The sequence below is a fragment of the Camelus dromedarius genome, chromosome 2, assembly GCF_036321535.1.
Source record: "Camelus dromedarius isolate mCamDro1 chromosome 2, mCamDro1.pat, whole genome shotgun sequence".
In the NCBI taxonomy this organism is placed as follows: Eukaryota; Metazoa; Chordata; class Mammalia; order Artiodactyla; family Camelidae; genus Camelus; species Camelus dromedarius.
In genome coordinates, this window is record NC_087437.1 from 72120455 (window position 1) to 72147379 (window position 26925).

The 26925-nt window shown below is 36.9% G+C and overlaps 1 protein-coding gene and 1 long non-coding RNA gene across 2 annotated transcripts in view; one reads left to right on the forward strand and one right to left on the reverse strand.

The window, feature by feature from the left end:
- Window positions 1-26925, reverse strand: part of LOC135323229 (uncharacterized) — a 149143-nt gene that overhangs the window by 42966 nt on the left and 79252 nt on the right. The gene's annotated exons all lie outside the window — the stretch shown is intronic.
- LOC105093236 (cell surface glycoprotein CD200 receptor 1-like) lies at window positions 11878-26690 on the forward strand. The gene is given in 6 exon segments (XM_031470756.2): window positions 11878-11938; window positions 13078-13134; window positions 16186-16503; window positions 16623-16871; window positions 19370-19489; window positions 26602-26690. Coding segments are annotated over 6 exon segments (894 nt in total).

Consider the following 26925-nt stretch of genomic DNA (forward strand, 5'->3'; position numbering starts at 1 on the left):
ATGGTGGATGCTCAATAAAGATTCGTTTTCTAATCTCTTTCCTATCTTTTGAAGAATCTCTTCATTTATAAATAACTACCATTTTTACATTCAAGATAACTTAAATTTTTCACCTGTTTATTAATTCTGAGTGTATTCTGACAATGCATTTTAATTATTAGGTTGTATTGCTGCACATAATTAAAACTAATAATACTTCACTTATCTTAAAAAGTGTTTAAGTGCTTTTGCACTAAACTAGAGTGATCTTTTCAGTTATTTTGGATTATCAAGGAAGTTTTCAAAGAAAAATAGTAGGCTTGAGATCAAAATATCTGACTTTGAGACTTAGAGCTGTCACTCACTAAGATTACCAGGGTTCTTGGAAGTGTGCTTTGTGTTTTACCCATCTTTGTGTAATTCATGGCACCTGTCACAATGCTGCAAATACACTACTGATATTTGTTGACCACTTATTACATGCCAGACACTTTTCTAAGTACTCTACATGCATTAATTCATTTAGTCATAATAATTCTAAGAGGAATATTATTCCTATTTAACAGAAATGAAACTGAAGAACAGAGGGGCTAACGGATATATTTTACTTATCTTAGGTGCTGATTTTTTTTTTCACATTTTAACATCTCCAAAATGTATCAGTCAGACGTCTATCAGTCAGAGCCCCAGCAGTAAACAAACAACACACTTTAAGTACCTGAGGAGAGTTTAATAAAAGGGTAAACGCTTTACAAAAGTGTGGTTTCCCTAACCAATAAGAGATAATGCAGGACTCTGTGGCTTAGAACCTCTGAAAACCATTCTACTCCTTGGCCTGAAGTTGCAAGATGAAGGAACCTGAAGAAAGCAGTGTTTCTGAGAGTGCTGCCCAGAGGACTACGGCTATAGTGGTGAAATGCAGGCAAACCATGACACCCCACAGGCAAGAGATGATATTGAACTCCAGAATATCCTAATTACTTAGAGGTATCCCTTATGGACGGATCATATATACTACACACACACACACACACACACACACACACACACACACACACATATATATATCAATTATTTTATTTCATCCATTTATTTCAGCTTCTGAAATTAGGTCAGTAAGGTCTGTAAGTTTGCAAACAACTTCTTTTTATTATCCTAAATTAACTAACTTGAAAATTCAAGATACAGACAAGTGTTGATTATTTTTTTAAAGTATTACAAATCATATTAGGAAACATTCCTGAGGTTCTTTTGTATAACATCATAATGTCCATTTTTTAAAAGAAAAAAACTCTAAATAATTTTAAGCAGCACATTGGTCAAAAATTCTTTTGATCAGAATGCTAACATTTGATGTTTTATTTACAGACTCCTTTTCAAGATGCTTTTGTGAAACATTTAGGCAAAATTTTACTAGAAATTCTTAAATTCTTTAGAGAAAAGTAAAACACCTGAATTTTTCCAGATTCCTTTGCTACTTTGAGCAAAAAACATTATTAGCATCAATAATACACTATAGATTAACCTGACCTGTCAATAAGGAATGCAGCTATTAAGGAATTACTTGTCCTTGTGTTTAAAAGTCTTGAGTCTCCAGTGTATTCTACCCTTGGAGTCTGTGCACGTCTCTCTTTCTTTCTGGACATACTGACTATTATGAGATCCATTGTTTCCTGGAAGTTTACTGGATGCAAGTTATCTATTAGTTAATTAAAATGGACTGTCCACTAAAAGTATATTTAATGAAATGGGAAATTCATAGGCAACAAAACTTACGATCCTGCTATGCTACCTATAGTATCCTAGTATTTAATACTTACGGCAGATTGGCAAAAATGACCACTACAAAACAGTAGCAACAGCAGCAACAAATAGCCGTCATTATTTGAATGTTTATTATTCTGCCAGACGCTGTAACATATGCCTCACAGATCACTTGAACTATCATTTTCTTATTAACAATGATGTAACTAAATATTGGGAGTAATTGATCATTTATGTGAAAAGAATTTATGTTTTATATGCATATATTTTTTGATATGTCAAGGTACAGCAGTAATTTTTGTGGGGGGAAATGACATATCATAATAAAAAGCAGGTTTCTCTTTAAAAGTTTAAATAGCTTTTTATTCACAATTGCTTTGCTAACTGGAGTTGTTAAATGAAGAATAACAAGTACTAAGTTGGATTAATTACTTTTTTCTGTATTTTCCTGCTCCGTAACATTTTTGACAAACAAGAAGATAAAAGAAGAGTGATATTTAGAAATAGACTCGTAGACATAGAATACAAACTTGTGGTTGCCAAGGGGCGGAGGGTGGGAAGGGATAGTCTGGGATTTCAAAATTGTAGAACAGATAAACAAGATTATACCGTACAGCACAGGGAAATATATACAAGATTTTATGGTAGCTCATGGAGGAAAAAATGTGACAATGAATATACATATATTCATGTGTGACTGAAAAATTGTGCTTTACACTGGAATTTGATACAACATTGTAAAATGATTATAAATCAATAAAAAAAGTTAAAAAAAAAAAGAAGAGTAATATTTGAGCTTTTAAGTTTGTTTTAGCTTAGCTCTAGTTGAAATGTGGTCCAAAAAACCCTTGCAAGAAGTCCTCAAGGTTGTTTGTGTTTTCATAATAATACTAACATGTCATTTGCTTTTTGCATTTAAATTCTCTCAAGTGCATGTTAGTTTTCTAGATGCTACACAGCATATGTTGATATTATTGCTTTGATGGCTTATGGAGTAAGTACTTTTGTATTTGTATGTATGTGTTTCTACATTTTTCTAAGGCAAGTTCTCTAGGATCCTCAACAATTTTTAAGAGTATAAAGGGATCCTGAGACCAAAAAGTCTAAGAATTGCTGTTTTAGCTGATAAGAAACAGATATTAGGACACATTTAAGATTGAATTAGTTTTAAGTTTGGTAAATATCCCTTTAGAAAATTATATGAAGTTATAAAGTACTATCAAATATAAAAAGAACTAATAAATTATACCATTTAGTTTTATTGAATTGGTTATAAATTACTGAGCTCCTTGCCGTGGATTTTTTTTTTTTTTGAGTTATAACAATCAATATTCATGCAATTCCTGGTGGTTAAGACTCAGACGTTCCTCTATCTTTCGCTGGTTTTGTCTTGTTTTATAAATAAATACATATATTTTTATTGACCGCTGTTTAAAATCAACACAAGCAGAACCCTAGTTTTTGTTGATTATTAATATACACAGCCTTCAACCTTAAAAACCTGCCTTGTGGACAAACACCGTGTGGTTAAGCCAACCAGCCTGTTGCGGTGTTTTGTGATAGCCGTCCTCACAGACAGTACACTGGGATAGTTGGTCTAACCTGCCTAAGTATGGGTCATGTTTGATGTAAATACTCTTCATTTTTAGCCACAATAAACATTTGAACTATTCCACTTACCCTACTTACGTTTTTATCTTCCCAAATTGAGATGTTTACTATATCTTTCTCTGAGTTGCTTTTTTTTTTTTCAAGTCTCTGGCTGTTTTTCAAGATACCTTTCTAAGACAATTCTGCTAAATATGTTATAAATTAGCATTAACATTTATTGTGGGAATATTTATGAGTGGTGGTCCCTTGGGTATATATTTTTCTCTTTCATTTTTAAAAAACTAATGACATTTTATTTGGGTGAAGATAAAACATGCTTATTATAAGACATTCGGGCAATACAGAAAAATTTAACTGCTTCAAATTCTACCACTCAAAACAACTACTGTTAATATTAGCTGAACACTTTTATATAAATATATGTAAAAAGAAGGAAAGACAAACTATTTCACAAAATTCTTTTATATAAACATGTTACTCTAAATAAAAATATTGCATTTATTGTTACTTTACTTTGAGCTGGTAAAAGAAACAGAAGTAATTATTGAATGTGTGATAAAAATGACTCTACCACATACAAAAGTGAACATTAATATGAACTACAGTCTGTGAGTGAAAACACTGCATCAACATTGGTGCATTGATTGCAACAAATGTACCACTCTGGTGGGGATGTTGATGGGGGAGGCTATGCATGTGTGGGGGTAGGGGGTATACAAGAACTCTTTGTACTTTGTCAATTTTTCTGTGAATCTCAAACTGCTCTTAAAAAATAAGTTTATATATTAAAAAATGAGCTTTTCAGAAGCATTATTTTCCGGTGTACCATAATGACATATAAGGCAATCAATAAACCAAAAAACCAAACCAAAAGCACAGCATGCCAAGTAGACAAAGCAAATCTGCTCAAGTGTCTATTCCAATGAGTTTGGACTATTGAAAACAAAATGCCTTTACCAGATGAGACACTAATTTCTAAAGGAGTTCTCTATGTTAAAAAAAGACTGTGAACAATATTGAGAGGATGATGTAACTGTACATTTAAAAAACTATTTTCACCATCACACAGTGTCTATTGACTCCATGCTATGAAAGATAAAGAACAACTTTATGCTTCTTCAAACTGCCTTTCCTCCCATTTTCTGACTTGTTGGTTATGTATTATTTTTATATTTTGAAGATTTAAAATATTTGTGTTTATACATAATTTTCTTAAGTATTTAGTCTTAACTATGTATTTAAATAGAATAATTGTTCATCACCAATCATGACTTTCAATTTTTATTTATATCTTGTTTGGTGGGACATCAATCTCTCGTGCTTTTTCTGTATGTTTTACAACTAGAGAAGTGTGAGAGGAAAGAAGAAGGATTAAAAGATGAGAGCTTGTATCTGCTTTTAAATCCTTTCGTGTCTTCTTTGGTTCTGATCTTCAGGTAAGGTGAAATGGAACCCACTGTAGCTCACCCTAGTCTAGAATATGTCTATCTTTCTGTCATGCCTTCATTGAATGAGTGGTAGGATCTATCATCTGACAGTGTAATCATGGGGTTATTAGCAGGGCTAGTTTTCATTCTGAGTGAGAAAAAAAAGAAGGAAGAAATCCTCTCAGGAACAAAGTAAAACAAAACAAAGTTTTATTCATTATCACAACCATTTAGAGACTAATGATTAAATAATATATTGCTAAAATGTTAGAGCAGATGTAAAAACTGTAGCATTTAACATAACCAACGGCCTTGCTTGTGGTTCAGATGAAAAATAAGCAAAGAACAGTTTATTCTAAGTCACAATGCTTATGATGACCACAATTGACCACACTGTGAAAACCTAATACTTGGCTGGTGTGTATATATTGTATGTGTTTTCATGTGTTTAATGCTATTACATAAAATGTTTGTGTTAGTGGTGGAAAGGTTTGCAATAAGAATCAACCTGAACAGGAAATTCATGTGAGTAACTATTTCAGTATGAAATATGCACTTTAGAGAGGTAGGTAAAGAGGATGATGAGAAAGGCTACCCAGAGAACTGGGGGAGAAGTGCAGTGAGGCAAGCTGTAGAGGGTGATGGAGAACCTGGAGCCCCATGCATGTCCAAGCAGAAGCAGCTTAAGTCATGCTTGATGAAAAACTGTAAAGTCTCAAAAGTGGCTTTGAAAGTGAGCAGATTTAGGCATATAAGAAATAGGTCTTTTCCAATGCAAATAAAAATGTCTAACTTTTGAAAACAAAGTCAATATGTAGGATATAACATATTGATATAACATATGCAGGATATAATTATTATAAACATACACAAATTGACAGAATTGAAAGGAGAAATAGGCAACTCTACAATGATAGCTGAAGACTTTAACAGACCTAGTAGACATATATGGAACACTTCACCCCCCAAACAGCAGAATACCCATTTTTCATGAGTGTACGTAGGACATTCCAGGATAGACTATGTGTTAGGCCACAAAACAAGTCCCAATAAATTTAAAAAAGATTGAAATCATATGAAGTACTTTCTCTGACCATCATGGAATGAAACTAGAAAATTCACAAATATATGGAAATTAAACATAATTTTTAAACACAATGAGACAGAAAAGAAATCACAAAATACTATAAAATACATTGAGATGAATAAAAATAAAAACATAACATACCAAACTTATGGAATATAGTTAAAGCAGTGCTCAGAAGGAAATTTACCACTGTAAACCCCTATATTTAAAAAGAAAAAAAATCTCAAATCAATAACCTAACTGTACACTTTAGGGAACAAGAGAAGAAGAGCAATGTAAACCCAAAGAAGGAAATTATAAAGATTAGAATGGAGATAAACAAAATAAAGAATAGGAAACAATAGACAATAAACCCAAAAGGAATTTTTTAAAAAAAATCAATAAAGTTGGACAGTTGACTAAAAATTGAGAAAGAAAAAACTCAAATTACTAAAATCAGAAATAAAAATAAGGATATTACTACCAACCTTACAGAAATAAAAAGTAGTATCATTTATAGAATACTATGGACAATCATATACCAACAAATTTGATAACCTATATGAAATTGATAAAACCTTAGAAACTCACATATTACCAAAACTGACTCAAAAAGAAACAGAAAATCTGAACAAACCTGTAACAAGTAAAGAGATTGAATCAGTAATATAAAGCCTATCAACAAAGACAAGCCCAGGACCAGATGGCTTCACTGTTAAATTCTATTAAACATTTAAAGAGGAATTAATGCCAATCCTTCTCAAATTTTTTCAATAAATAGAAAAAAAGGAAACACTTATCAATTCATTCTATGAGGTCAGCATTACTCTGACATCAAAGTCAGACAAAGACATCACAAATAAAGAAAATTACAGACCAATATCACTTATGAATATAGATGCAAAAATTCTCATCAAAATAGTAGCAAACTGAGGGGGAGGGTATAGCTCAGTGGTAAAATGTGTGCTTAGTATGGACAAGATCCTGGGTTCAATCCCTCGTGCCTCCATTATATATATATATATATATGTATGTATAAATAAATAAACTAATTACCTCATCCTCTAAATTTTTTTAAAAAATGGACAGGCAAAATACTAGCAAACTGAATCCAGTAGCATATTAAAAGAATTATATACCATGTTCAACTGGGATTTATCCTAGGAATGCAAGGTTGGTTCAACATATAAAAATTAATCAATGTAATTCATCACTTTAATAGATTGAAGGGAAAAAATTTACACGATCATCTGAATTTATGCAAAAAAAAGCATATGACAAAATGCAACACTCTTTCTTGATAAGAACATTCAACAACCTAGGAATGAAAGGAAAATTCTGTAACATAATGAGAATTTATAAAAGCTCCATAGCTAACATCATATTTGGTGATGAAAAACTGGAAGCTTTATTTTTAAGCTCAAGAAGAAGACAAGAATACCCCTTTTGCTACTTCTACTCAACATACCAGAAGTTCTAGCTAGGGTAATTAAATGATTTAAATTAAAAGAAATGAAAGGTGTCCAAATTGGAGAGGAAGACATAAAACTATCTGCTCACATATGACAAGATGTTATTATATGTAGAAAATCCTAAACATAACACCCCCAAATACAATTAAGGCTAATAAACAAATTCAGCAAAGTTGCAGGAAACAAAATCAACATGCAAACATAAGTTGTATCTCCATATGTGAGCAATGAACAATCTGAAAAGGAAACTAAGAAAACAATTTCATTGACAGTAGCATCAACAAGAATAAAATACTGAGTTATAAACTTAATCAAAGAGTTGCAAGAGTTACACTGAAAACTGTAAAGCTGCTGAAAGCAATTTAAAAATGATCTAACAAAATGAAAAGACATCCTTTATTCATGGATAAGAGACTTAATATTATTAAAATGGCAATACTCCTCAAAGAGATCTACATATTTAATGAAATCTGTACCAAAAGTCTCAATTACCTTTTTTTAAGAAATGGAAAACCCTCAAATTCATATGGAATTGCAACAGACCCCAAACAATATTGAGAGATAAGAATAAAGTTGGAGAAGTGACATTCTCAATTTTAAAACTTTCTACAAATCTACAGTAATTAAAACAGTTTGGAACTGGCAAAAGATAGACACATAGACCAATAGAAAGAACTGAGAGTCCAGAAATAAAATCATACTCCTATGGCCCGCTGGTTTTCAACTAATTGCAAAGACCATTCACTGGGTAGTAAGAAAGTCTCTTCAGCAAGTAGTTCTGGGACAACTGGATCACTGCATGCAAAAGAATAAAGTTGGATTCTTCCACGTCATATTCAAAAATTAACACAAAATAGATGAAAAACTTAAGAATGAGCATTAAAACTATGAAACTCTTAGAAGAAAACATCTTTAATACCTTTAGATTTGACAATAAGTTTTAGATATGACATCAAGAACACAAGCATCCAAAGAAAATATAGAGAAATCAGACTTCATCAAAATTGTATACAAAGTTTTATGCCAAAATACACTATCAAAAGAGTGAAAAACAACCCATAAAATGTGAAAAATATTTGCAAATCATACATCTGTTAAGGTTTGAGTATCCAGAATATATAAAATTTTTTTACTACTCAAAAACAAACAACCTAATTTAAAATTTGTAAAAGACTTGAACAGGCACTTTCCCAAGGAGGTTATACAAATAGCCAACACGCACATGGTAAGATGGCCAATGTCATCAGAAACTAGGGAAATGAAAATCAAAACCACAGTAAGATACCACTTTACATTAACTAGTGTACTGCTACTACTACTGAAATGGAAAACATGTGTAGGCAAGGTTGTGGAGGACTTGGAAATCTCATATATTGCTAGCAGAAATGTGTAGTGGTTCAGTCACTGTGAACAATAATTTGGGAGTCTTCAATAAGTGAAACATAGACAGGGAGATCAAGAGGTACAAGAGGAGGATGCTGAGTTCATGGTTCAGTGACCATAAACACATCAGAAACACAACTACATGTGGAACTCTTGCTGAAATCATCATGGAGACTGATAGAAAGGCTCTTCTACAACCAATACTGTAAAGAAAAATCCACATGGAGTTGGTTAGGAAAGATCAGGTCAGGACCCAATCCCTATCAGGGGACACAGAAGAGGAGGGGGATATCATAGGCTCAGTGGTCCTCCCTAGGGAGCAAGGAGTTTGAGCTACATATTAGGCAGCCTAGCCTTGGGGTCAGACACCAGGAAGATGAGTCCTCTTAGGTGGTTTGAAAATCAGTGGGATTTACTAGAGGACTGTAAGAAACCAAGACTACACTCTCGGAAAGCGTGAGTACATGCTTGTTTACTCCCAGCTTGCCAAAATAGCCCCAGGGGACACCCCAGCCCACACTGGGTACCTGCTCCAGCTCCCCTTTTCTGGCACTGCTCTCCACTAGGGTTAAGGCTGCCATTACCAAGAAGAGTGTGCACTCTTAGAGGGAATAGAACCAGATCAGACCCGATCCTGCCTCAGGCAAGTGCAGAGGCAGCCTTTGCCAGCAGGCATGTCCCTGCCCACATTTAGGAGGAGCTAAACTAGTTCCAGGGCAGATATTGATATTGCTGGCAAGTGCAAAATCATCTCAGGAGCAAGGCACCATACCTTTTGTCCTGACCCAACCTCTAACCAAGGTGCGCACAATAGGGGAAAAGTAAAACCAGCACAGACATGCATCCCCGACATGCATCTTGGACTAAGTATGATGGCCATAGTTGCCCATAAGCTTCAGATGTGAAAAACTGCCCCTTGCTGTTTGCTTACCCCATAATCTTGGTATACTCATTGCTCTCTGCCAAGATATACATCCCTCACTCTCATGTCTAAAGGTCAATCTGGTAGAAGTTACTATCTATGCCATTCTAAAAATAGAGATTATTGCTTTCCCCAGGAGGCAACTACCTCATACAGGTTCACCCCTAAAGCCCCTGGGGAGAGGACCTCCCACTCTCCAGTGCCTTCTCCTACTTTTCACTTCCAGTTTGCCACCACAACCTCCAACCCCGCATCTCTGACCATGATCACCACAACTCCCCCTCCCCCTTGGTCACAAATACCACTAACCATTGCATATATCTCACTGAACTATCAGTTCATACCCTTCAACAATGTAATTGCTGGACTTGCCACCTTGAACCAAGGAATACACCAAGATATTATTGTCATAAAAAGTATAACTCATACTTTCAATACACTTTATAATTCAACCAGGATATTGTTGGAAATCTTGTAGACCTGTTTTCTTGGCTAATACCATATAATGGGAAATTTATTTACAGACTGGCCTACAAGGACTCATACTTCTACTTGTTCTCCATTTTACTCTCATAATAAAATATTTTTAAGCTGTTTAGGGCATCTTAGGCATGACTCACTAGAAGTCTTTTATTTGGGCCAAATACACCATACAAAACTGATGTGAAGATCAATGGGTCAATTTTAATACATTTTAAAATTTTTCAAAAATGCTGTCTAGACCCAATTTTGAAGCCCTAACTGGAGGATGGTGAGTCCCCTTCTTGAGCAGCTGATTAAGTCCACACCCCAACCACTTTCCTTATCTGGGCTGTCAGACTCCAGGCTACTGCATACACACCTTCGTCACCACAAGGCCAAGTACTAGACCACTAGGAAGAAGTCCATAGACAATTATGTACAGGAGCTTGGAATATTATTCAAATTAGTCAATCCCAGACCTCTGGAAACCCAACCCCGTCTATCTTGTGATACATAAGTTTCTCTCTACTGTTTCAGCTTAGTGTTACTCTGTCTACAAGTGCAATCCCTGTGAGACCCTATATGGCAGCCTTCTCTTCTTTGGAGCTGTAAGAAACATAGAGTTCTGCCTATCATCCATTCAAGTGTCCTTGTGCTGTGTCCCAACATCAAAAGAATCTTTAAATCTCCTAAAACAGGAAGAAAGAATCTGTTCCTTGCTTCTCCCTTACCTTCTACTGGTTTGTTGAAAATCTTTGGTGTTTGCTGGCTTGTAGAAGCACCACCTTGATCTTTGTCATCATCTTTACATGGTGTTCTCCCTGTATGCATATCTGTGCCCCATATTCCTCTTTTTACAGTGGCATCAGTCATTAGATTAGGACCCAACCTACTCTAGTTGGGTCCATCTTAATTACATCTGCAACAACCCTATTTCCAAATAAGGCCACATTCTGAGGTACTGGGGGTTAGAACATCAACATATGAATTTTGAGGAAACACAATTCAACCTATAACAGGAAGTATTTATTAAAGCCACACATATGTTTATCCTAGGATCCATCTATTTTATTCCTTGGTATACACGCAAGAAAATGAATGCATAAGTAGACCAAAAGATATGTACAGAACAAAAGTGTTCATAGAAGCTTTACTTATGTTAGTCCCAAACTGGAATAATCTAAATCTATAGAGGAAAGAAAGAAATAAGTTATGGCATATTCATTAAAAAATTCTACATGGTATTAAAACATGAACCATGTAACAATTTTATTTATATGCAGTTCAAAAACAGGCAAAATGGTGACAGAAATCAGAGTAGCACTATCTTTGAGGAAGGGATATTGAAAGAGAAGGAGCATGAAGGAAATTTCTTGAATGATGAAAATGGTCTTATCTTGGTTATGGAGGTGATTATCTAAGTGTGTACATGTATAAAAAGTCATCAATCTGTAAATTTCAGATTTGTGCATTTTGCCATATATAACTCCTAATTCCTAAAATGGTAATTCTTAAAAGAATTGCTATATAATTTATCTCATCACCTCAGTACTGTGGGGAAAACCAATGAATAGTAAGCATTGGCTGTTTTGATTTATCACTCAGCAAAACTCACAGACGTTTCTTGTCAGTGGCTAATCGGCCAAAAGCATACAGAACAGAAATGAACCTAAAGCAAAATGGCAAAGAAAACTGACACACAACCCTCTTGAACCGAGTGTAAACAAGGTGACCAAAGGAGTCACTGATTTACAGTGGATTAGCATTAAAGTAGAAAACCAGCCACCCCAAATGCATACATTGTAGAGGACTTCAACTTAGAGGTTACTGATCTTAATTATTGTAATATCTGGTAAGTCTGATTCTTTGACATTTTTAGCAAAAAGTAAAGCTATCTTTCAACAGTGATGAAGATGCTCTCGATCCATTCATAAGATGTTTTGTGATTTGTTCTAGTAGCAATGTTAAATTTGTGCATTTTCCAGCACAAATTTACTTAATCCCAGTGGTGCACTGACTAGTTGACCAGCTGAGTCCATAGTAATAAGGGGGCCCTGGAATGGAGTGAAACTAAACTTCTGTGACTAGACAAACATGGTGTTCTCCTTCAGTTTTTTGGTTTGTACTTTTAGTGTGTCTCTTGAATTCTTAGTTTTGGGTGTTAATATTTAGAGATGTGTAATTTTCTCTCCTTTGATATTTCTAATATTTCCAGCCCTAAGGTTAAGAAGGAAACCCTACATTTCTATTTAAGGTTATAAAATTTTAAAATAGAGGCATGAAATTTATGGATACAATTTGTTTCAGAAAATAAAGATCAGGGAGCATAAGAATATATAAAATACAAATAATTAATCTAAGTCAATGATTTCAATCTCCCACCAGAACTCTTTATACGAACGGAATCTTATCCAAAAGTACAAGCAGGTAGAACAAATGAGTGAAGCGACTCTAATTAGAGCGTACTTGGGTAGCAATAAACAAACCTTTGAATACTTTCTGTCTTTTCTTGCAATGATCCAAATGGTATTTCACAATATTCTGAGGAACAGTGGATTCCATACTTCCATACTCTAGTTAAAGGAGAAAAGAACCAGCTCTTAGGAGAAAGAAAGTGGGAATCTAGGGCCAGGAAAAGCTGAAAGGAATTGGAAGGGAGGAAGGAACATTTAGGATGAACTCAAGAGAAAGTGAGCAGCAGATTTTGACTCATGTAAAGTAATAGAGAAATATTTCAATGTGGCAGGAAATAGATGGCAGGGAATGGATGGCAAAAAAAAAAGTGCAGTTGAGGAGAGTTTAGTTAAATTTTCAGCATGTTTTTCCATGTAATGATGGAACAACTTCTAATTTCTGTTTTACAAGGATTTTGGGGGTAATTTTAACTATGGTTAATTGCTTTTCTGTCATGTTGTGTGTGGGGAAATAATGCCTTCCACTCCATTTAAGTGCCTAAAATTGATTTCATTTACTTTTCATTATTTTCTATAGCTTCAATAATTAGTTCCTGTATGGACAGAAACCAGAGCACTCTAACATATCCAGAAGGTAACATGCTTGCTTTTCTTTTCTTTTTTTTGAGGCCAGTACTTAAGTACGGAAGGTTGAGCTTCCTTAAAAACATAGTTGAAGGTCTGGACCAAGTGCCAGCCTTGTGTGAAGTTGAAGAATGTGGTGATCTGAACGCTGTGGGATGAGGGAGCCTGAACCACCCACCTCTCCTCCCCTAAAGCAGTTTGATTCCATTGGAAGATTATGGAACTTTCTCTGCCAGGCACTGTGCTGGGCTTTGTGGGGGACATACAGATGAGCAAGATGAGCAAGACTATCAGGGAGCGCAGTGATGTGCGGAACCCAGACAGGAGCACGGCGATCACATAAGCAGGAGATCAGCACTCACATCAAGTGGACCAGGAGGGCAGCGAGGGAGCAGTTCAGCACCAAGGCTTAGGAAAGGCCTCACAGAGGATGCAGCCTGTGAACTGGGTCTTAAAGGAAGAGTGAATAGAAAAAGAGCATTGTGTAGGGTGCCCCAAAGAGTGAAAACAATGTGAGAAATGACATGGAAATGGAAGTGGAAATGTGCTTGATATTTTTTTTTCCTGGAGTGTGAGGGCAATGTAGTAGGTGATAAGATTGCAAAGTGAGTCAATTTGAAAAAAGAAGGCTTTCAAAGCCAATAGGAAGACATTTAAACTTATTCTTCACCCAGTGAAAGATCTCTGAAGGGTTTTAGAGTTTAGAGAATCACAGCGTATTACAGAATGGTGTACTGGCTGCAACATAAGGTATGAACTGAAAGGACAAGAACTTTGAGACAGTGACAGAAGTTAGGAGGCTTTTGCAGTAATCCTGGTGCAGGGCGACAGGGACTTAAACTAGGGTTTGGTTGTGAGATAAGAAAGGAAATCCCTCAAAGCCAACTGGAATTTGTCTGTGTGCTTAAGGTTAGATGAGACTGGAAGATATTTATAGACAAAGGATGGGGAAGAGATGGGATATGTCTGCCAGTGTGGGAGCAACGATGCCAATCTACCCGCTACCTTAGTGAAGTAAGAGGTGAAATGATCTGATCACAGGAGCGCATGGAGAATATATTTGTAGGCAGGTGTCAGACCCACTGAGTGTGAGGGCAGTACTGGCCATTGGTAAATTATCACAACAGCTATGAACAAAGAAAGAAGAGAATGAAGAAAGGGTGAAATAATATCAATAACATTAGAACTATCATTATAGGTGAAGGGTGATTGACTAAAGGTCATAGAGAGAAGGAAGGTGAAAGAACATAGAACATCTGCAGTGCTTGAAATCCTCACCATTGGAGTCACTTTTTTGGATACTGTGCTCCTGCTTAAATGCATGTTTATTCGATTAGCTTGTACTTTCCTTAAAAACAAACAAAAAAACAGAGTCAGATCTTGAGGACAAATATTAGGCAAAACATTAATGCCTTTGACTGCCTATAAGCTCAAGTTCAAAATCCCAAGAACTGCAGAAAAGCATTCAACACTGAATCCCTCACCAGTCTCTTATCTTTCTGGTTTTATCTTCAGCATCTTTCCCTGATGCACATTCAGCATGTTTCCCTGATGCACATATACTTCCTACACCCAACCTCTGGCAGTTCTCTAACAAGCCATGTGCCTGCCTGTGTCTAAGCCTTTGGCAAGTTGGAGGTTCCCTCTGTGAGGGGATGCCACTTGGAGTGGTGGAAAGAGCATGAATTTAACTGCCCTCTTAGATTTCCTTTGAAATCCTCCCTCTTTCTTTATCTAGTAATATGATCTTTATTGGGCTATAAAATGCAAATTGAATACATCACAGAGCAGGCAACAGAGCAGAGCAGAGATATTAAGTGAAAAGTTTAGAAAAAATAAGCTTCATCCATATAAAAATTTTGCCCCACCCCAGCTGGTTCTGTTCATGTTAATCTGATGAAATCACCGACACTCACCTTTGTACAGGTAAGTTGCAACAAATACACCTAATCACCTCTCAGCAAACGCCTATCAATCAGGGACACGTGTCAGTTTATGGAAAAGAGCGAGCTTTTAAGTGGAAGATGCTTTCTATTCTTAATTTTTACTTTAAAATATGGAAAAATAGGTCAATGCTGTATTTAATCCTGATAATGATATTGAATGTATGGAAACAAAATCTGTGAGCAAAGTTCACAGCAAACTATGTGGGAGTACATATGTGACTGAATAGGAAGGAAAGGAAACTCATTCAAAGGTTGATAATATCACATTTGCAATAAAATCCTTTGAACAGAAAATGTATAGAGGAAAACACTTATTTTCCCTTTGTTTTATATTTATATACTATGTTACTTTTTTAACAGAAAAAATACATCTAAGCATCTCTTACCATTAGGCATCATCATTTTTTATTTCTGTGGGATGGTCCAACTAATGAAATTACGGATTGTTTTAAAATCTGTTGATGTCACAGACTTTGTAATTCTTCAAATAAAAATTAAACAAAAAGCCTTCCAGCTTGTTCAACCTGAATGCCATCTTAGTTATTTTTAATCAAAGTACTGTATCTTTCCACATTTATATTTGTCTGAAAAGCCACCCTTATGGATAGGTATTTAGTTCTGATGTTACTGATTTTTTCACTTTCATCAAAACTTAGGAGGAGATAAACCACATCATTAATTATTCTGTTTTCCCCCGTGAGGAGTATGAATTATATGATAAATCTAATAGTCCCTGTGGCCAAAAGAGTAGATTCAGAACACTGTCTTTTAATTTAGATTCCGTTTTCTCATCTGTTTGTTTCATAGATATCAAGATTCCTGAATTAATTTCATAATGCCTTAAAAAATTTGTCACACATATAATAAATGTTGTTTCTCTAATGATACATAATACAAGAGAAAGATGGTTAATCTTTGGATGGGTTTAATACTTTATATGTATTTCATGAATGTTAATTTCTTATATAATTCTAGTATTTCTGGAATAAGATCATCAGGAAAGTAATGTTCTAGTACAACTTCATGGAATATGCTGTGAATAAGTTTTAACACATGAATTTCTTTATCAAGCTTTTCTCTTATAATTCTCTGTTTGTGTGTATGTGTGTGTCCAGTCAACACTACACGATCTGTACCAGTGGATACAAAGCCTGTGCTCTCTTGCCCTCCTGTGCTGTGTACAGCTGTGCTGTTAACAACGTGGGAAGTAGTCCTCAGAGACAAGCCCCCCTGCAACAGAGTCTACAGGGGTGATACAAATGAGACAAAGGGAAACTGCACCGATGAGAGAATAATAACCTGGGGCTCCAGACCTGACAAGATTCCTGCCCTTCAGATTGACCCAGTGGCCATCACTCACGATGGGTATTACAAGTGTGAAATGGTAACACCTAATGGGAATTTCTATCATGGATATCACCTCCAAGTCTTAGGTAAGAAACACTATATATTGTGGTGTTTCAGATAACCAGATTTGGGACTGAAGCAAATCTCTCTCTAAATTTCACGTCCCATGTGTTAAGACTGAAGCATTTTCCCTACATTTCTGCAGTGCCCCCTGAGGTGACCCTGGTTCAAAGCAAGGATGGAACTGCAGTGTGCAAGGCAGCTGCAGGGAAGCCAGCTGCACAGATCTCCTGGACCCCAGAGAGGGCTTGTATCACTGTTCAAGAACCCTGGGGCAATGGCACAGTGACTGTCCAGAGTACCTGCCACTGGGAGGGCCACCATGTACAGAATGTGTCCTGCTCTGTCTCCCACTTGACTGGCAACAAGAGTCTGACCATACAGTTGAATCAAGGTAAGCACCTGTTTCTTTAGAGTAGGAACTTGATGCTCAGCCTTTCCTTCCCAGAATATTATGAATAACCAGCAGAAAGTAAGAAAACTTGTTCTCCTAATTTAAAGATATTCTCTAAAACTTACCTTGGTTAATCATTAGTATGCTAGAGAAATTATTTGTACTTCTCTATTAAATAAAAGGAATTAATAACTTCTTACTATATTCTCTAAATGCCTTTATTCTCTCAGCTGTAAAAATATTATTTCCTAATTAGTGATTCAGACTTTTACTTATTATTGGTATAAAATATTGATACATTATATAATTTAAAAATACTTCTTCAGTAATTAGCCAATAATAATAATTATTCCCATTGATTTTTTGTTTCTTGTAGTAGTCACCAGTTTATTTGCTACTCTGAGTAAGAGGCAAGTTTTCCTTCCTCCTCTACTTTGTCATCTGAAACTAATTCATCAATTCATTGCTTGGACATTTACTGAGTATTATTATGTGTTTAAGGCTACAAAGTCCATGTCTTCATATTGTTCCAGGGAGTATTATTTGTTGATTAGGAGCAAAGCCTTTGGCAATACATGGCTTCTCATTAATCAGCTGTGTGACTTGGAACAATATTTAATTTCTCTGTCTCATGGTTTCTTTTTCAACTGAGATATAATTGATATGTAACATTATGTTAGTTTCAGGTATAGAACATAATGATTTGATATTTGTACATATTGTGAACTGATTACCAAAATAGGTCTGGTTAATGTATCATGATTTCTTCATCTGTTAAATGGGATGATAGTACTCACTTCACAGAATTATTGTGTTAATTAAACAAGTCATATATATACTTAATATCTCTCACCAGGGTTTTTACAGTGTTCTTGTAACAGGTCTTCTGGTCTCTAGCTTACCTCCTTCCAGTTCCCTGTGGCCAGTGACTTCCAAAATGAACAACATGCTGCTCCCCTACTTAAATGTCCCTCATGGCATCTCTTTGCCTCATGGAAAGCTAAACCCCTTTGACCTGCTGCTCTCCTTGTCTCATGTCTTGCTATTCTCCAGCCTGTACCCCATGCACGTGGGCCTCTTCGGGCTCCTCAAAAGGGTTATCCTCTTTTATTCCTCTCCTCTCTTTTACATGCAATTTCACCTCTTCATCGTCTATTTCTTTCCCCATACACTCTCCTTCCATTCCACTTGATCAATTCCTATTGCAGTTTTAAGCCTTAGTTTGATATAATTACCCGGGGATAATTTTCTCTCGCCATGTAGTTTGGTTAGCTGTTCCTTCTCTGTGCTCAAATAATGTCTCATGCATTCCTCTGACTGAGTACTTCCATAGCCCTACAGTTGACTGCCCACTTCTCTGACTCCCAGTACAGGGCAGGTTCCTTGAGAACAGGAACCACATCATTCATTTCTACATTCCCAGAGTCTGACACAATGCCTGACACACACAAACAACTGCAGAACTAAGTTCAGATCATCACAGACTTCATCTCTATATATCCCACTCTATGCTCCAAATATAATTAAAGTTGACTCATCTTTAAATCTTTGCTCAAATTGTTTCTTTCTCTTAAGAAGTCTTATTTTTCATCTCTTTACCTATTTAATCCTGTTACTGGCAGGGCTCAGTTCAAATCCCACTTTACTCTGACCTCCCAGTTAGAGTTGATTAAGCTTGCTTATTCCTTAGATGATTTACAATCTGCAATGTTCCCTTAGTTCTGTTTACTCTCTTGTAAGTTATCTTTTCATTTGTCTTGGTCTGCTTCTCCAACTGGATTGTGACTTTTTTGAGGGCTGTGACGTGTCTTCTTTGTCTTTTTGACAGTGCCTAGGAGACTGTATGACATTCTTCTAGTTTAGTATCTAAGTAGGCTGTTTAGCAGGATGATAGGACCTTTTGAGCCAAGAGTCAGACTAGTGCTTAGAGTTCACCCAGTCTTTTGGCTGCTATTTTCATAGGAGAAAAGACTTCAGAATGATGTTCCTAATTAGTCCCATTATATCTTTGCAACAATTCTTGGGGCCATTTCACAGATGAATAAATGAAAGTAGGGAGACATAAAATACCCTACTAAAGGGGTTATAGCAGCTCAGTGTCAGAACCACTTCAGTGTGGAAAGTATTATCAAATGGTGTGTAAAATATTAAGAATAACGCCCCCAAAGACTATCATTTACACAGGAAATTAGAAAGTACATTTCCTTTTTTTCTTATAAAATTGGGAAGTTTCAGCAACGCTTACTGTGCATTTATTCATTCAGAAAATATTTATTAAAAATCTACCATATACAAAAACACAGACACCATTCTTAAACTCTGTCATGAAAGAATGATACATTAGCAGCATTTGAATCTAGAAGGTGTTTTGATTATGACAGTCTGTGAACTTTTAGGATTATTTTAAAAGGCTCTTTTAAACTATTGACTCTAATTTGTTCATTAGAAGAATTTCTGAAATGATTCTTCAACCCTGTCTGTGTTATCTATGTTTAAAGGTGCCAGAACCCTGGGATTTCCAGTGTCATACTTTCTGATCATTCTCTGTGTGAAATTCTCTTTTTTCCTGGTTATCCTGGTCATCCTGGGATTCATCTACTTCCAGAGAACCAATGATTGCAGGTAGGAAATAAAGACTGAAAAATATAGACTCACTAGAAAGAAAACAGCATTATAAGACCTTGAGCTTACAATGTCCTGGGAAAAGCTTGACCCACCTTTTGGCACGTTTGTCTGTTCCTCAGTTCCTTCTTTGACATGAAAGCTTTGTTAACAACTGAGAGCCTGGGCAGAGGTGCCTGCAGCACTGGGGAAGAGTGTCTGCTTCACCTGTCCTAGACTACCCTCTGCGAATTCTGTGGGGAAACCAAGTTTAACTGGGATTCCTTAAGGTTTGCTCCCCCGTTTCTATGCTTCTGAAGGCTTGTATTAATTCCTGCTTAAATATATATATATATATTTTTTTTTTCCTAGAGCATGAAAATCAGAAAATCTGGAAGTCAATTTAGACTTAATGAGATATCACAAAAAAGCAGCCAGTTGAGATCAGCCTTCTGGTTCAACATCTAGCTCAACTGCTCCTGCTCCTGCTCCTGCTCCTGCTATTTGAGATCTTTGTATTTAGAATCCATGTGATAGGTGTCATGCCTGTTTCAAACTCTCAGCATACAGACGTATATACATACACACACACACACATGCAAAAGCTTGCCACCTGCCATCATAAATGCCTATGATGACTCATCCACTTTCCCCTTTGCCCTAGTGAGTCCTTATTTACAAAGGAGAAACAACCCTGCTTCTCAGCCTAAAGAGGAAGATGGATCAGCAAAAGGCAAATAACAATGCTGTGCAGTTCTTCTACACCCCTTGAGTTCTTTGGATGGTGCTTTCATCCTACCTACTGTTTCCTCTACCCACTGGAGATGCTAATTAGTGTTGCATTGGCAGGAGTCACTATGCACTGCCTCCAAGTTAGCCCATAGCTGACCTCCCACCCCTTTCTCGATTGCTAGCAATCACTGAGGTAGTTGTATTGCATGTTTGGCCTGATCATTAAATAAATGGTCAGGAGTCATTTTTAGCAGTACCTACATTTTTGAAGAAATTATAAGTTGATCCCAAATAAGGAGATATTAGAGTCACTGGAGAGAGTGCTGAACGCTAGCTCACTTTTTAGAGCTCCAGTGTCTCAATTCTATTTCTTGTCTGCATTATACAGTGGATTAATGGTGGTAAGAGTAAGAGTGATTGGCGAAACCCTGACTCTTCTAGGGTCACTGTAAACTGGAATGCTATCTTCATGGATACTTATGGTAATCCTATAGTAAAAAGTGTCCTTTTATTTAAAGGAAAAATGTATTGTGTAAAGTGGCAGGTGATTTGGGCTATTACTTTTATTTTAAGCAAAACTTTATGAGAGAAAATGAATGCATATAATCTGGAGAATACTAATATAAACAGGATAGTCTAATTGTTGAAACAAACAATCCCCAAATCTCAGTGTATTTATACCACAAAAGCTTAATTCTTGCTCACTTTACATTCCAATGCAGGTTGGTGGGGCTAAGGCAGGGGGCAAGAGGAGTTCTACTCTAAGCTAGTATTTTATCCTACGGCTCTGCCCTTCTCAGAGTATTCTCCACTCAGCTGGTATATGGGAAAGAAATAGGAAAAGAGAAAGAAGGAGAGAGAAGGAGGATTTTATGTGGGACTGTTTTATGAACCACGCCTGGAGTAGTAATCACTTCTGCTCACATTCCATTGGCTAGTACTTGTCACATGGCCACACTAACTTCTATGGAAGTTGAAAAATGTAGTGTAGCTGCCCTGGAAGAAATAGTCAGGTTTTGGATACATATATATCCATCTTTCTACAGTAAATAATAGGACAAATGCTAAGATTAATACCTATTCATTAGTAAGTGACATGAGTCAAGAAATAAATTAGTAAATAATGTCACATATAACTTACATAAACTCCTTTCTCTCTTTCTTTTTTTTAATCATAATTTCCTCATGTTTAAGACAGGGCATAAAATGGAAAAAAGTCTAGTACCACAATTCTATCATGGACTCAAAAATACTATGGCACAGTTGCTAGTTACCTAGTTCAATGCTCATTTTCCCCTTTCTCCTTGTAGTAAATGACTGTATTCATGATTCTAAATTTTCACCTCTCCCTCTATCCATGTAATTTGTCAATGACTTTAGAGTTCTTTCCATAAGGAGAGTGCATATTTCTCCCCCTCTCACCATGTAATTTGTGTTAGCCAATCAAATGAGGCAGAAGTGGCAGTATACCGGTTTTGAGCCTGGGTCTCAAGAGGTCTCATATGTTTCTATTGCTACTCCATAAGAACATGCCTGAGCTAGTCTGCTGAAGGATGAGGGACATATAGGAAGTAGCTGAGTCACCCCAGTCTCCTCCCCCACTTCCCTGTTGAGGCCAGTCTAGACAGTCCAATCCAATGATCATCAGCCATCTCCCAGACATGTGAGAAAGCTCAGTTAAGATCAGAAGAGCTGCCTACCTGACCTCTGTCACAGAGGTTTTTGTGGTTGTTTGTTACACAACATTACCGTGGCATTAGGTTTCTGATACACTGTTTAATAATATAATTCCAACTTTATTTAGTGTGGGAACATACTTAGCTAAAAGACATTTCTCAGTTTCCCTTGCAACACAGTATGGCCACCCACAAAATTTTCAGAAATTAAGTGTAAGCACACATCTTGTGTGTTTTTAGGAAGGCTCTTTATGGATAAAGAAGAGCTCCTCTTCTGCTTTTCCTTCTTATCTCCTGGACTACAATATTGGTGTGATAACTAGAAGTCTAGCAGCCACCTTAGGTCACAGGTAACACTGAGGACTGAAGCCACTCACTGAGGTGGTAGAAAAGAAAGATTGAAGGATCCTGGGCCCCAATGACCATGAAGTTACCATTCCAAACTTAGACTACCTAGCTATAAACTTCTTTTGTGTGAAAGAGAATAAACTATTCTGTTTGTGGCACTGTTGTTTTGGGTTTTACTCTATATGCAGTTGAACTTAATCTGACTGATACAAATACCTAGTTTGCCAATCACAAGGTTTGCTGCCAAGCCTGTAACATGAGTTATGCTCTATTCATGTGCATTTTCATGGTCTATTTTGTTCTTCCCCTAGAGATTATTAAGCAAGTTATGTTCTACTGATGTGCATCATCATGGTCTACTTTCATTCTTCCCTTAGAGTAATGAAACAGATGTAACCTCAGAAGATAGTAATCACAGGTATTCCAGCCATCACTATGACAGTTCCAGAAGAATTGCTGGTTATGTAAACTTACAAGATGCTACGGCCTTGTGATAGGGAAGGGCATAGGAATCTGGGGATGTTCAAAGATGATCTAATAGTCAGCCAATCCCTATATATGTGAGGACATGTCTGCATTACAGGATTGGGAAGATACAGATATAGTTGTGGACTCTTACAGAGGAAGTGAGCAGGAGAAACAGAGGAACTGATATCCGTGGGATTTTATTGTGTTAATTCTTTTTCTACAGAAAAGACTCCATCATTCTCTGAATAGATTTATCCAAGTTCATGCTTCTTGTCTGTTCCATTCTTAATGCCATGATTTTCTGCTGATATGAGCCTGGAAAACCAAAAAGCTATAGCTACTCCCTATCAACCTCCTACCCCTGCATAAATTTTTTTTTCTTTTCTGAACACATATGTGTGTGTATGTATATGTGTGTGTGTGTATGTGTGTGTGTACATGCACAACAAATTAATTGTGGTCCTAAATTGAGGGAAGTTGGGAACAACTTTTATCAAAACACAATTGAGAGCCACTAGATGGTGCTTCAACTTAATTCTTTTAACATTTCCAAGCAGGCTAAAATCTAACCTCAGACGGTAATCCTACATTTTTTTCCTTTAGTTTTCCCATACAACTGTCCTTCCACTTACTAATTCTTTAGGTCTTCTTGGGTAGTTTTGAAACAATTACAGAAGAAAGGGAAAATAGTTTAAGTTAAAATTAAGGAGAAAAAAATGTTTTTCAAACTTGAATTGCATTATTCCTGTCACTTAATTTTAGTTGAAACATTTTGCTTATGAAACAAGATAGGGGTAGGTATTAATAGTCTTATTTCAGGGAAAGGGGAAATGTGAGGATCTCTTAGCGGTAAGCCAAGATTACTACTCACTTATTTCTTAAACTGGAGACCTGAGATCACTTGATCACTAACAAATATATAGCTGCTTGTTAGTGTTAATGGAAGCAGATGGTCAGAGCTACAAATAAAATTAGTTGGCCTTTTCTACTTCCTGGGTCCAACCCCGTATCTCCTCCCCTATCATCTTTAAGAGGCATACATGGTATTCAAAAGCTAGAAGGAAGCTACATCCAAAGTAGGCCAACTTCCTCATTTTTACAAAAGAGGAAACTAAGACTCTCAGAGTAAAGTGACCATTGAGTGTTACTTAGAAGCCAGCAGGAGTTGTGGACTTGCTTTGCCTTCTGATGAAAGCACTCACAAAGTGGACTTTACAGTTTGTTTTGTTTGGATCGAAAGGGTTCAAGAGAGAATTTATGGGAGTTTTCCAAAGGATCACAAGATGAATAAGTGAAACAACACATAAAACATTCATGAGATTAACTACTATCTTCAGGGAAAGACTGAGTATTACTGTTGTTAAATAACTGAGTGTCACCACATGCCAAGGACCTCACAAGCCAAGTACATCACATCTAAACTGAGAAACAAGTGCAATGGAGAGATTTTTTAAATTGCTTGTTTAAATCTTACTTTAGTGTTTCCTACACTCTGGATACAAGAAAAGAGGCATGAGAAGAAAATTTGTCTTTTTAGGGAAATGCATCAACAGTTTAGACAGGGAACGTAGGGCTCAGGTTGTAGAATGCCTTGGGAATTAAAATAATCAGCATAATTTTAAAAAGTGTTCTTTCTGAGCTCCAGTGACAGGAATTTTGGAAGTTCTTGAGGAATCAGATAAAAGAAGAAATAGAATAAGCCTTAGCTACAACAAGAGAATTGATTGGTCATAAATTCTTTATGATGGGATAACTAAAGAATTTTAGAATTCAAGATGCCTCTCTGTTAATATTTAGTTAAAATCTATTACATACAATAGCCTTCATGTGATTAACGGTGCTTTAGAAATGAAGAAAGAGGGAACTCTGCACACAAAAGAACAGAACTGGGAGAAACAGGACAAAGAGGGCAGAAGTTGGCAGGACTGGTGCTGAGATGCCAAGGATGACCAAGAATTTGGTTGGGATTTGAAGTTTAAGGGGACAGATGATAGGAAGCCAGCAGAGGAGGGCAAGCACTCCATGAGGAATTTTCAAAATGCTGAGGAGGGTAGTGCATGTAAAAAATAAAATTATTTTATTTGGACATTAAAGGAGAAGACTTTTTTCAGAAGTTTGGGACTCCTATGGACCATTGGGAATTGCACAGATGATTAGGAGAAGAAGCTCACAGTCCACCTATAGAGTTTTTACTTGAACTCTGAACACTTAAGTATATTATATCCCGATAGTTAAGGAGAAGAACTCCATAATCTCTGAAGGTCCTGGCTAGATCTAGAATCTAACATTCTCCTGCCTTCTTCCCTGTGACTTGCAGCTTGTAATTTTCCAGACTAGAAGAAACAGGGAATCAAACAGGAATACTCAGAAATTCTCAAATTATCCTTTTCTTAGGAAACAGCAGACTCTCTCCATTACTAAACAGCCACAACAGGCCAGAAAGATGGTTCAGCATATGTGCCCAATGACTCTGTGTAACCAGGCTCAGTGAGAGTCAGGGCCCACAGTGCTCAGATGGGAAACAGCACTCTCTGGTATTTGTCTCTGTTGAATATGTGTTCACCTGTACTTCATGGGCAGAAAACTAAACGTTTCCTTGTCAGTGCTGGCCTATATATCTGCATTGAGAGCTGTATTTCTGTCCATTGCCAGCTTCCTACATGTTCCCAGACAGAGTTTAAACCTGAAGTGGTATCAAAGGGCCAGAGGGCCCCCCAGTTTACATTGTAGGGGGCAGAATGGAATGCATGCCAGCAGAGGACAGTGTATCTCTCTGAATTCCTAGAGGTTGGCATGGTGCCTGGCATTTCTGTGGGTTAGATGGGTGGATGGACAGATGATGGAAAAAGCACAGTCCTGGAAGCACTAGGGCTAGGATCTCAAGGGGTTATTTAAATTGCTCATGGCAAGGCTGTGTATGGCACTCATTTTGACATATTCTGATAAGTTCATTCCTTTACTCATCAAATATTCACTAATTACTCAGCATGTGTCAGCCATAACACCAAACTCTACAAATAAATCAGTAAAATGTGAATCAAATAGTAATAAAATAAGATCCTTGAAGAGTTCACAGCAAGGAAGATAGACATACAAGCAGATCATTAAAATCTAGTATTGATGTATATATACACAGGCACAGATATACAGGTAGAGGTATATACCCAGTGCTATAGCAATCAAAGAAAGGAATATTCAAAACTGAAGGTGTGGCTTGTAGTTAAGGAAAAGCATTGACTAAATTAGGAGGCTTTCAGCATCAAGAAACAGAAAGTCAGGCTCTGACAGTTAATAAGGACATTTACTGTCTTACATAAGAAGGCATCTAGAAGTAGGGCCAACATCAAGTCTGGTTGTTTCAATGGCTCTACAAAGCCTTGAAGGACTAGGATTTTATCCTTTCTCTGCTCTGCCATCATCAGTGCGTGATTCATCCTCAAGCTGGGAGTGAGTAGATGGCAGCCACCCCAAGGCCACAGCCAGACACAGCATGTCCAGAGGAAGAGGGCTGACCATTTCTTCCCCCAACCCCATCTTACTAGTGAAGACCAAAAGCCTCCATATACTTCCTCTCTCGTCTGATTGGTCAAAGCCACAGATCCAGTCTCTGGCAGAGGGGTTCAGACTACGCTTACACTGATTGGGACTTCCTGCAGCAAGGCTAAAGCCTGTGCCTTTCACCAGGCACTTGTCCTGGTGGGAGAGGAATGAGTGAAGACCTGGACAAAACCGGGGTCTTTGTTAGGAAAGTAGAACCTGAGAATGCATGTGAAGTGTTGATGAAGGAGATAACGGTCAAACTGAGTTCTAAAAGATGCATGGGATTGCTGCAGGTGGACAAAGGCAGGGAAGAAAGGGCAGCACGGGTAAAGGCAGGGAGCTGTGACAGGGTGTGCCTCTTTCAGGGCAGTGGGGATATGGCCTGTATCATCTCCTCACACACGTCCCACATTTCATGAAGTCATCTGGGGACAGAAGATTGCTATTCTATTGAGAATGCCAGGAGAGTTTTGCAGATCCAGCAAATCTTGATGAATTTATAATGTTTTCTGAACAGAGTGTCCAAATCTTCTGACTGATTCACCCAACACTGATTTTAAGATCAAACCAGGAGCCAAGAACATTGGTTATACATAGTGGAGAACCAGAGAGAGGCAGGGGACCTCAGGCTGGAGCACAGAGGGTCTGCTGGATGATGTCACTCTGTTTCTGAGCTGGTAAAACTGGCA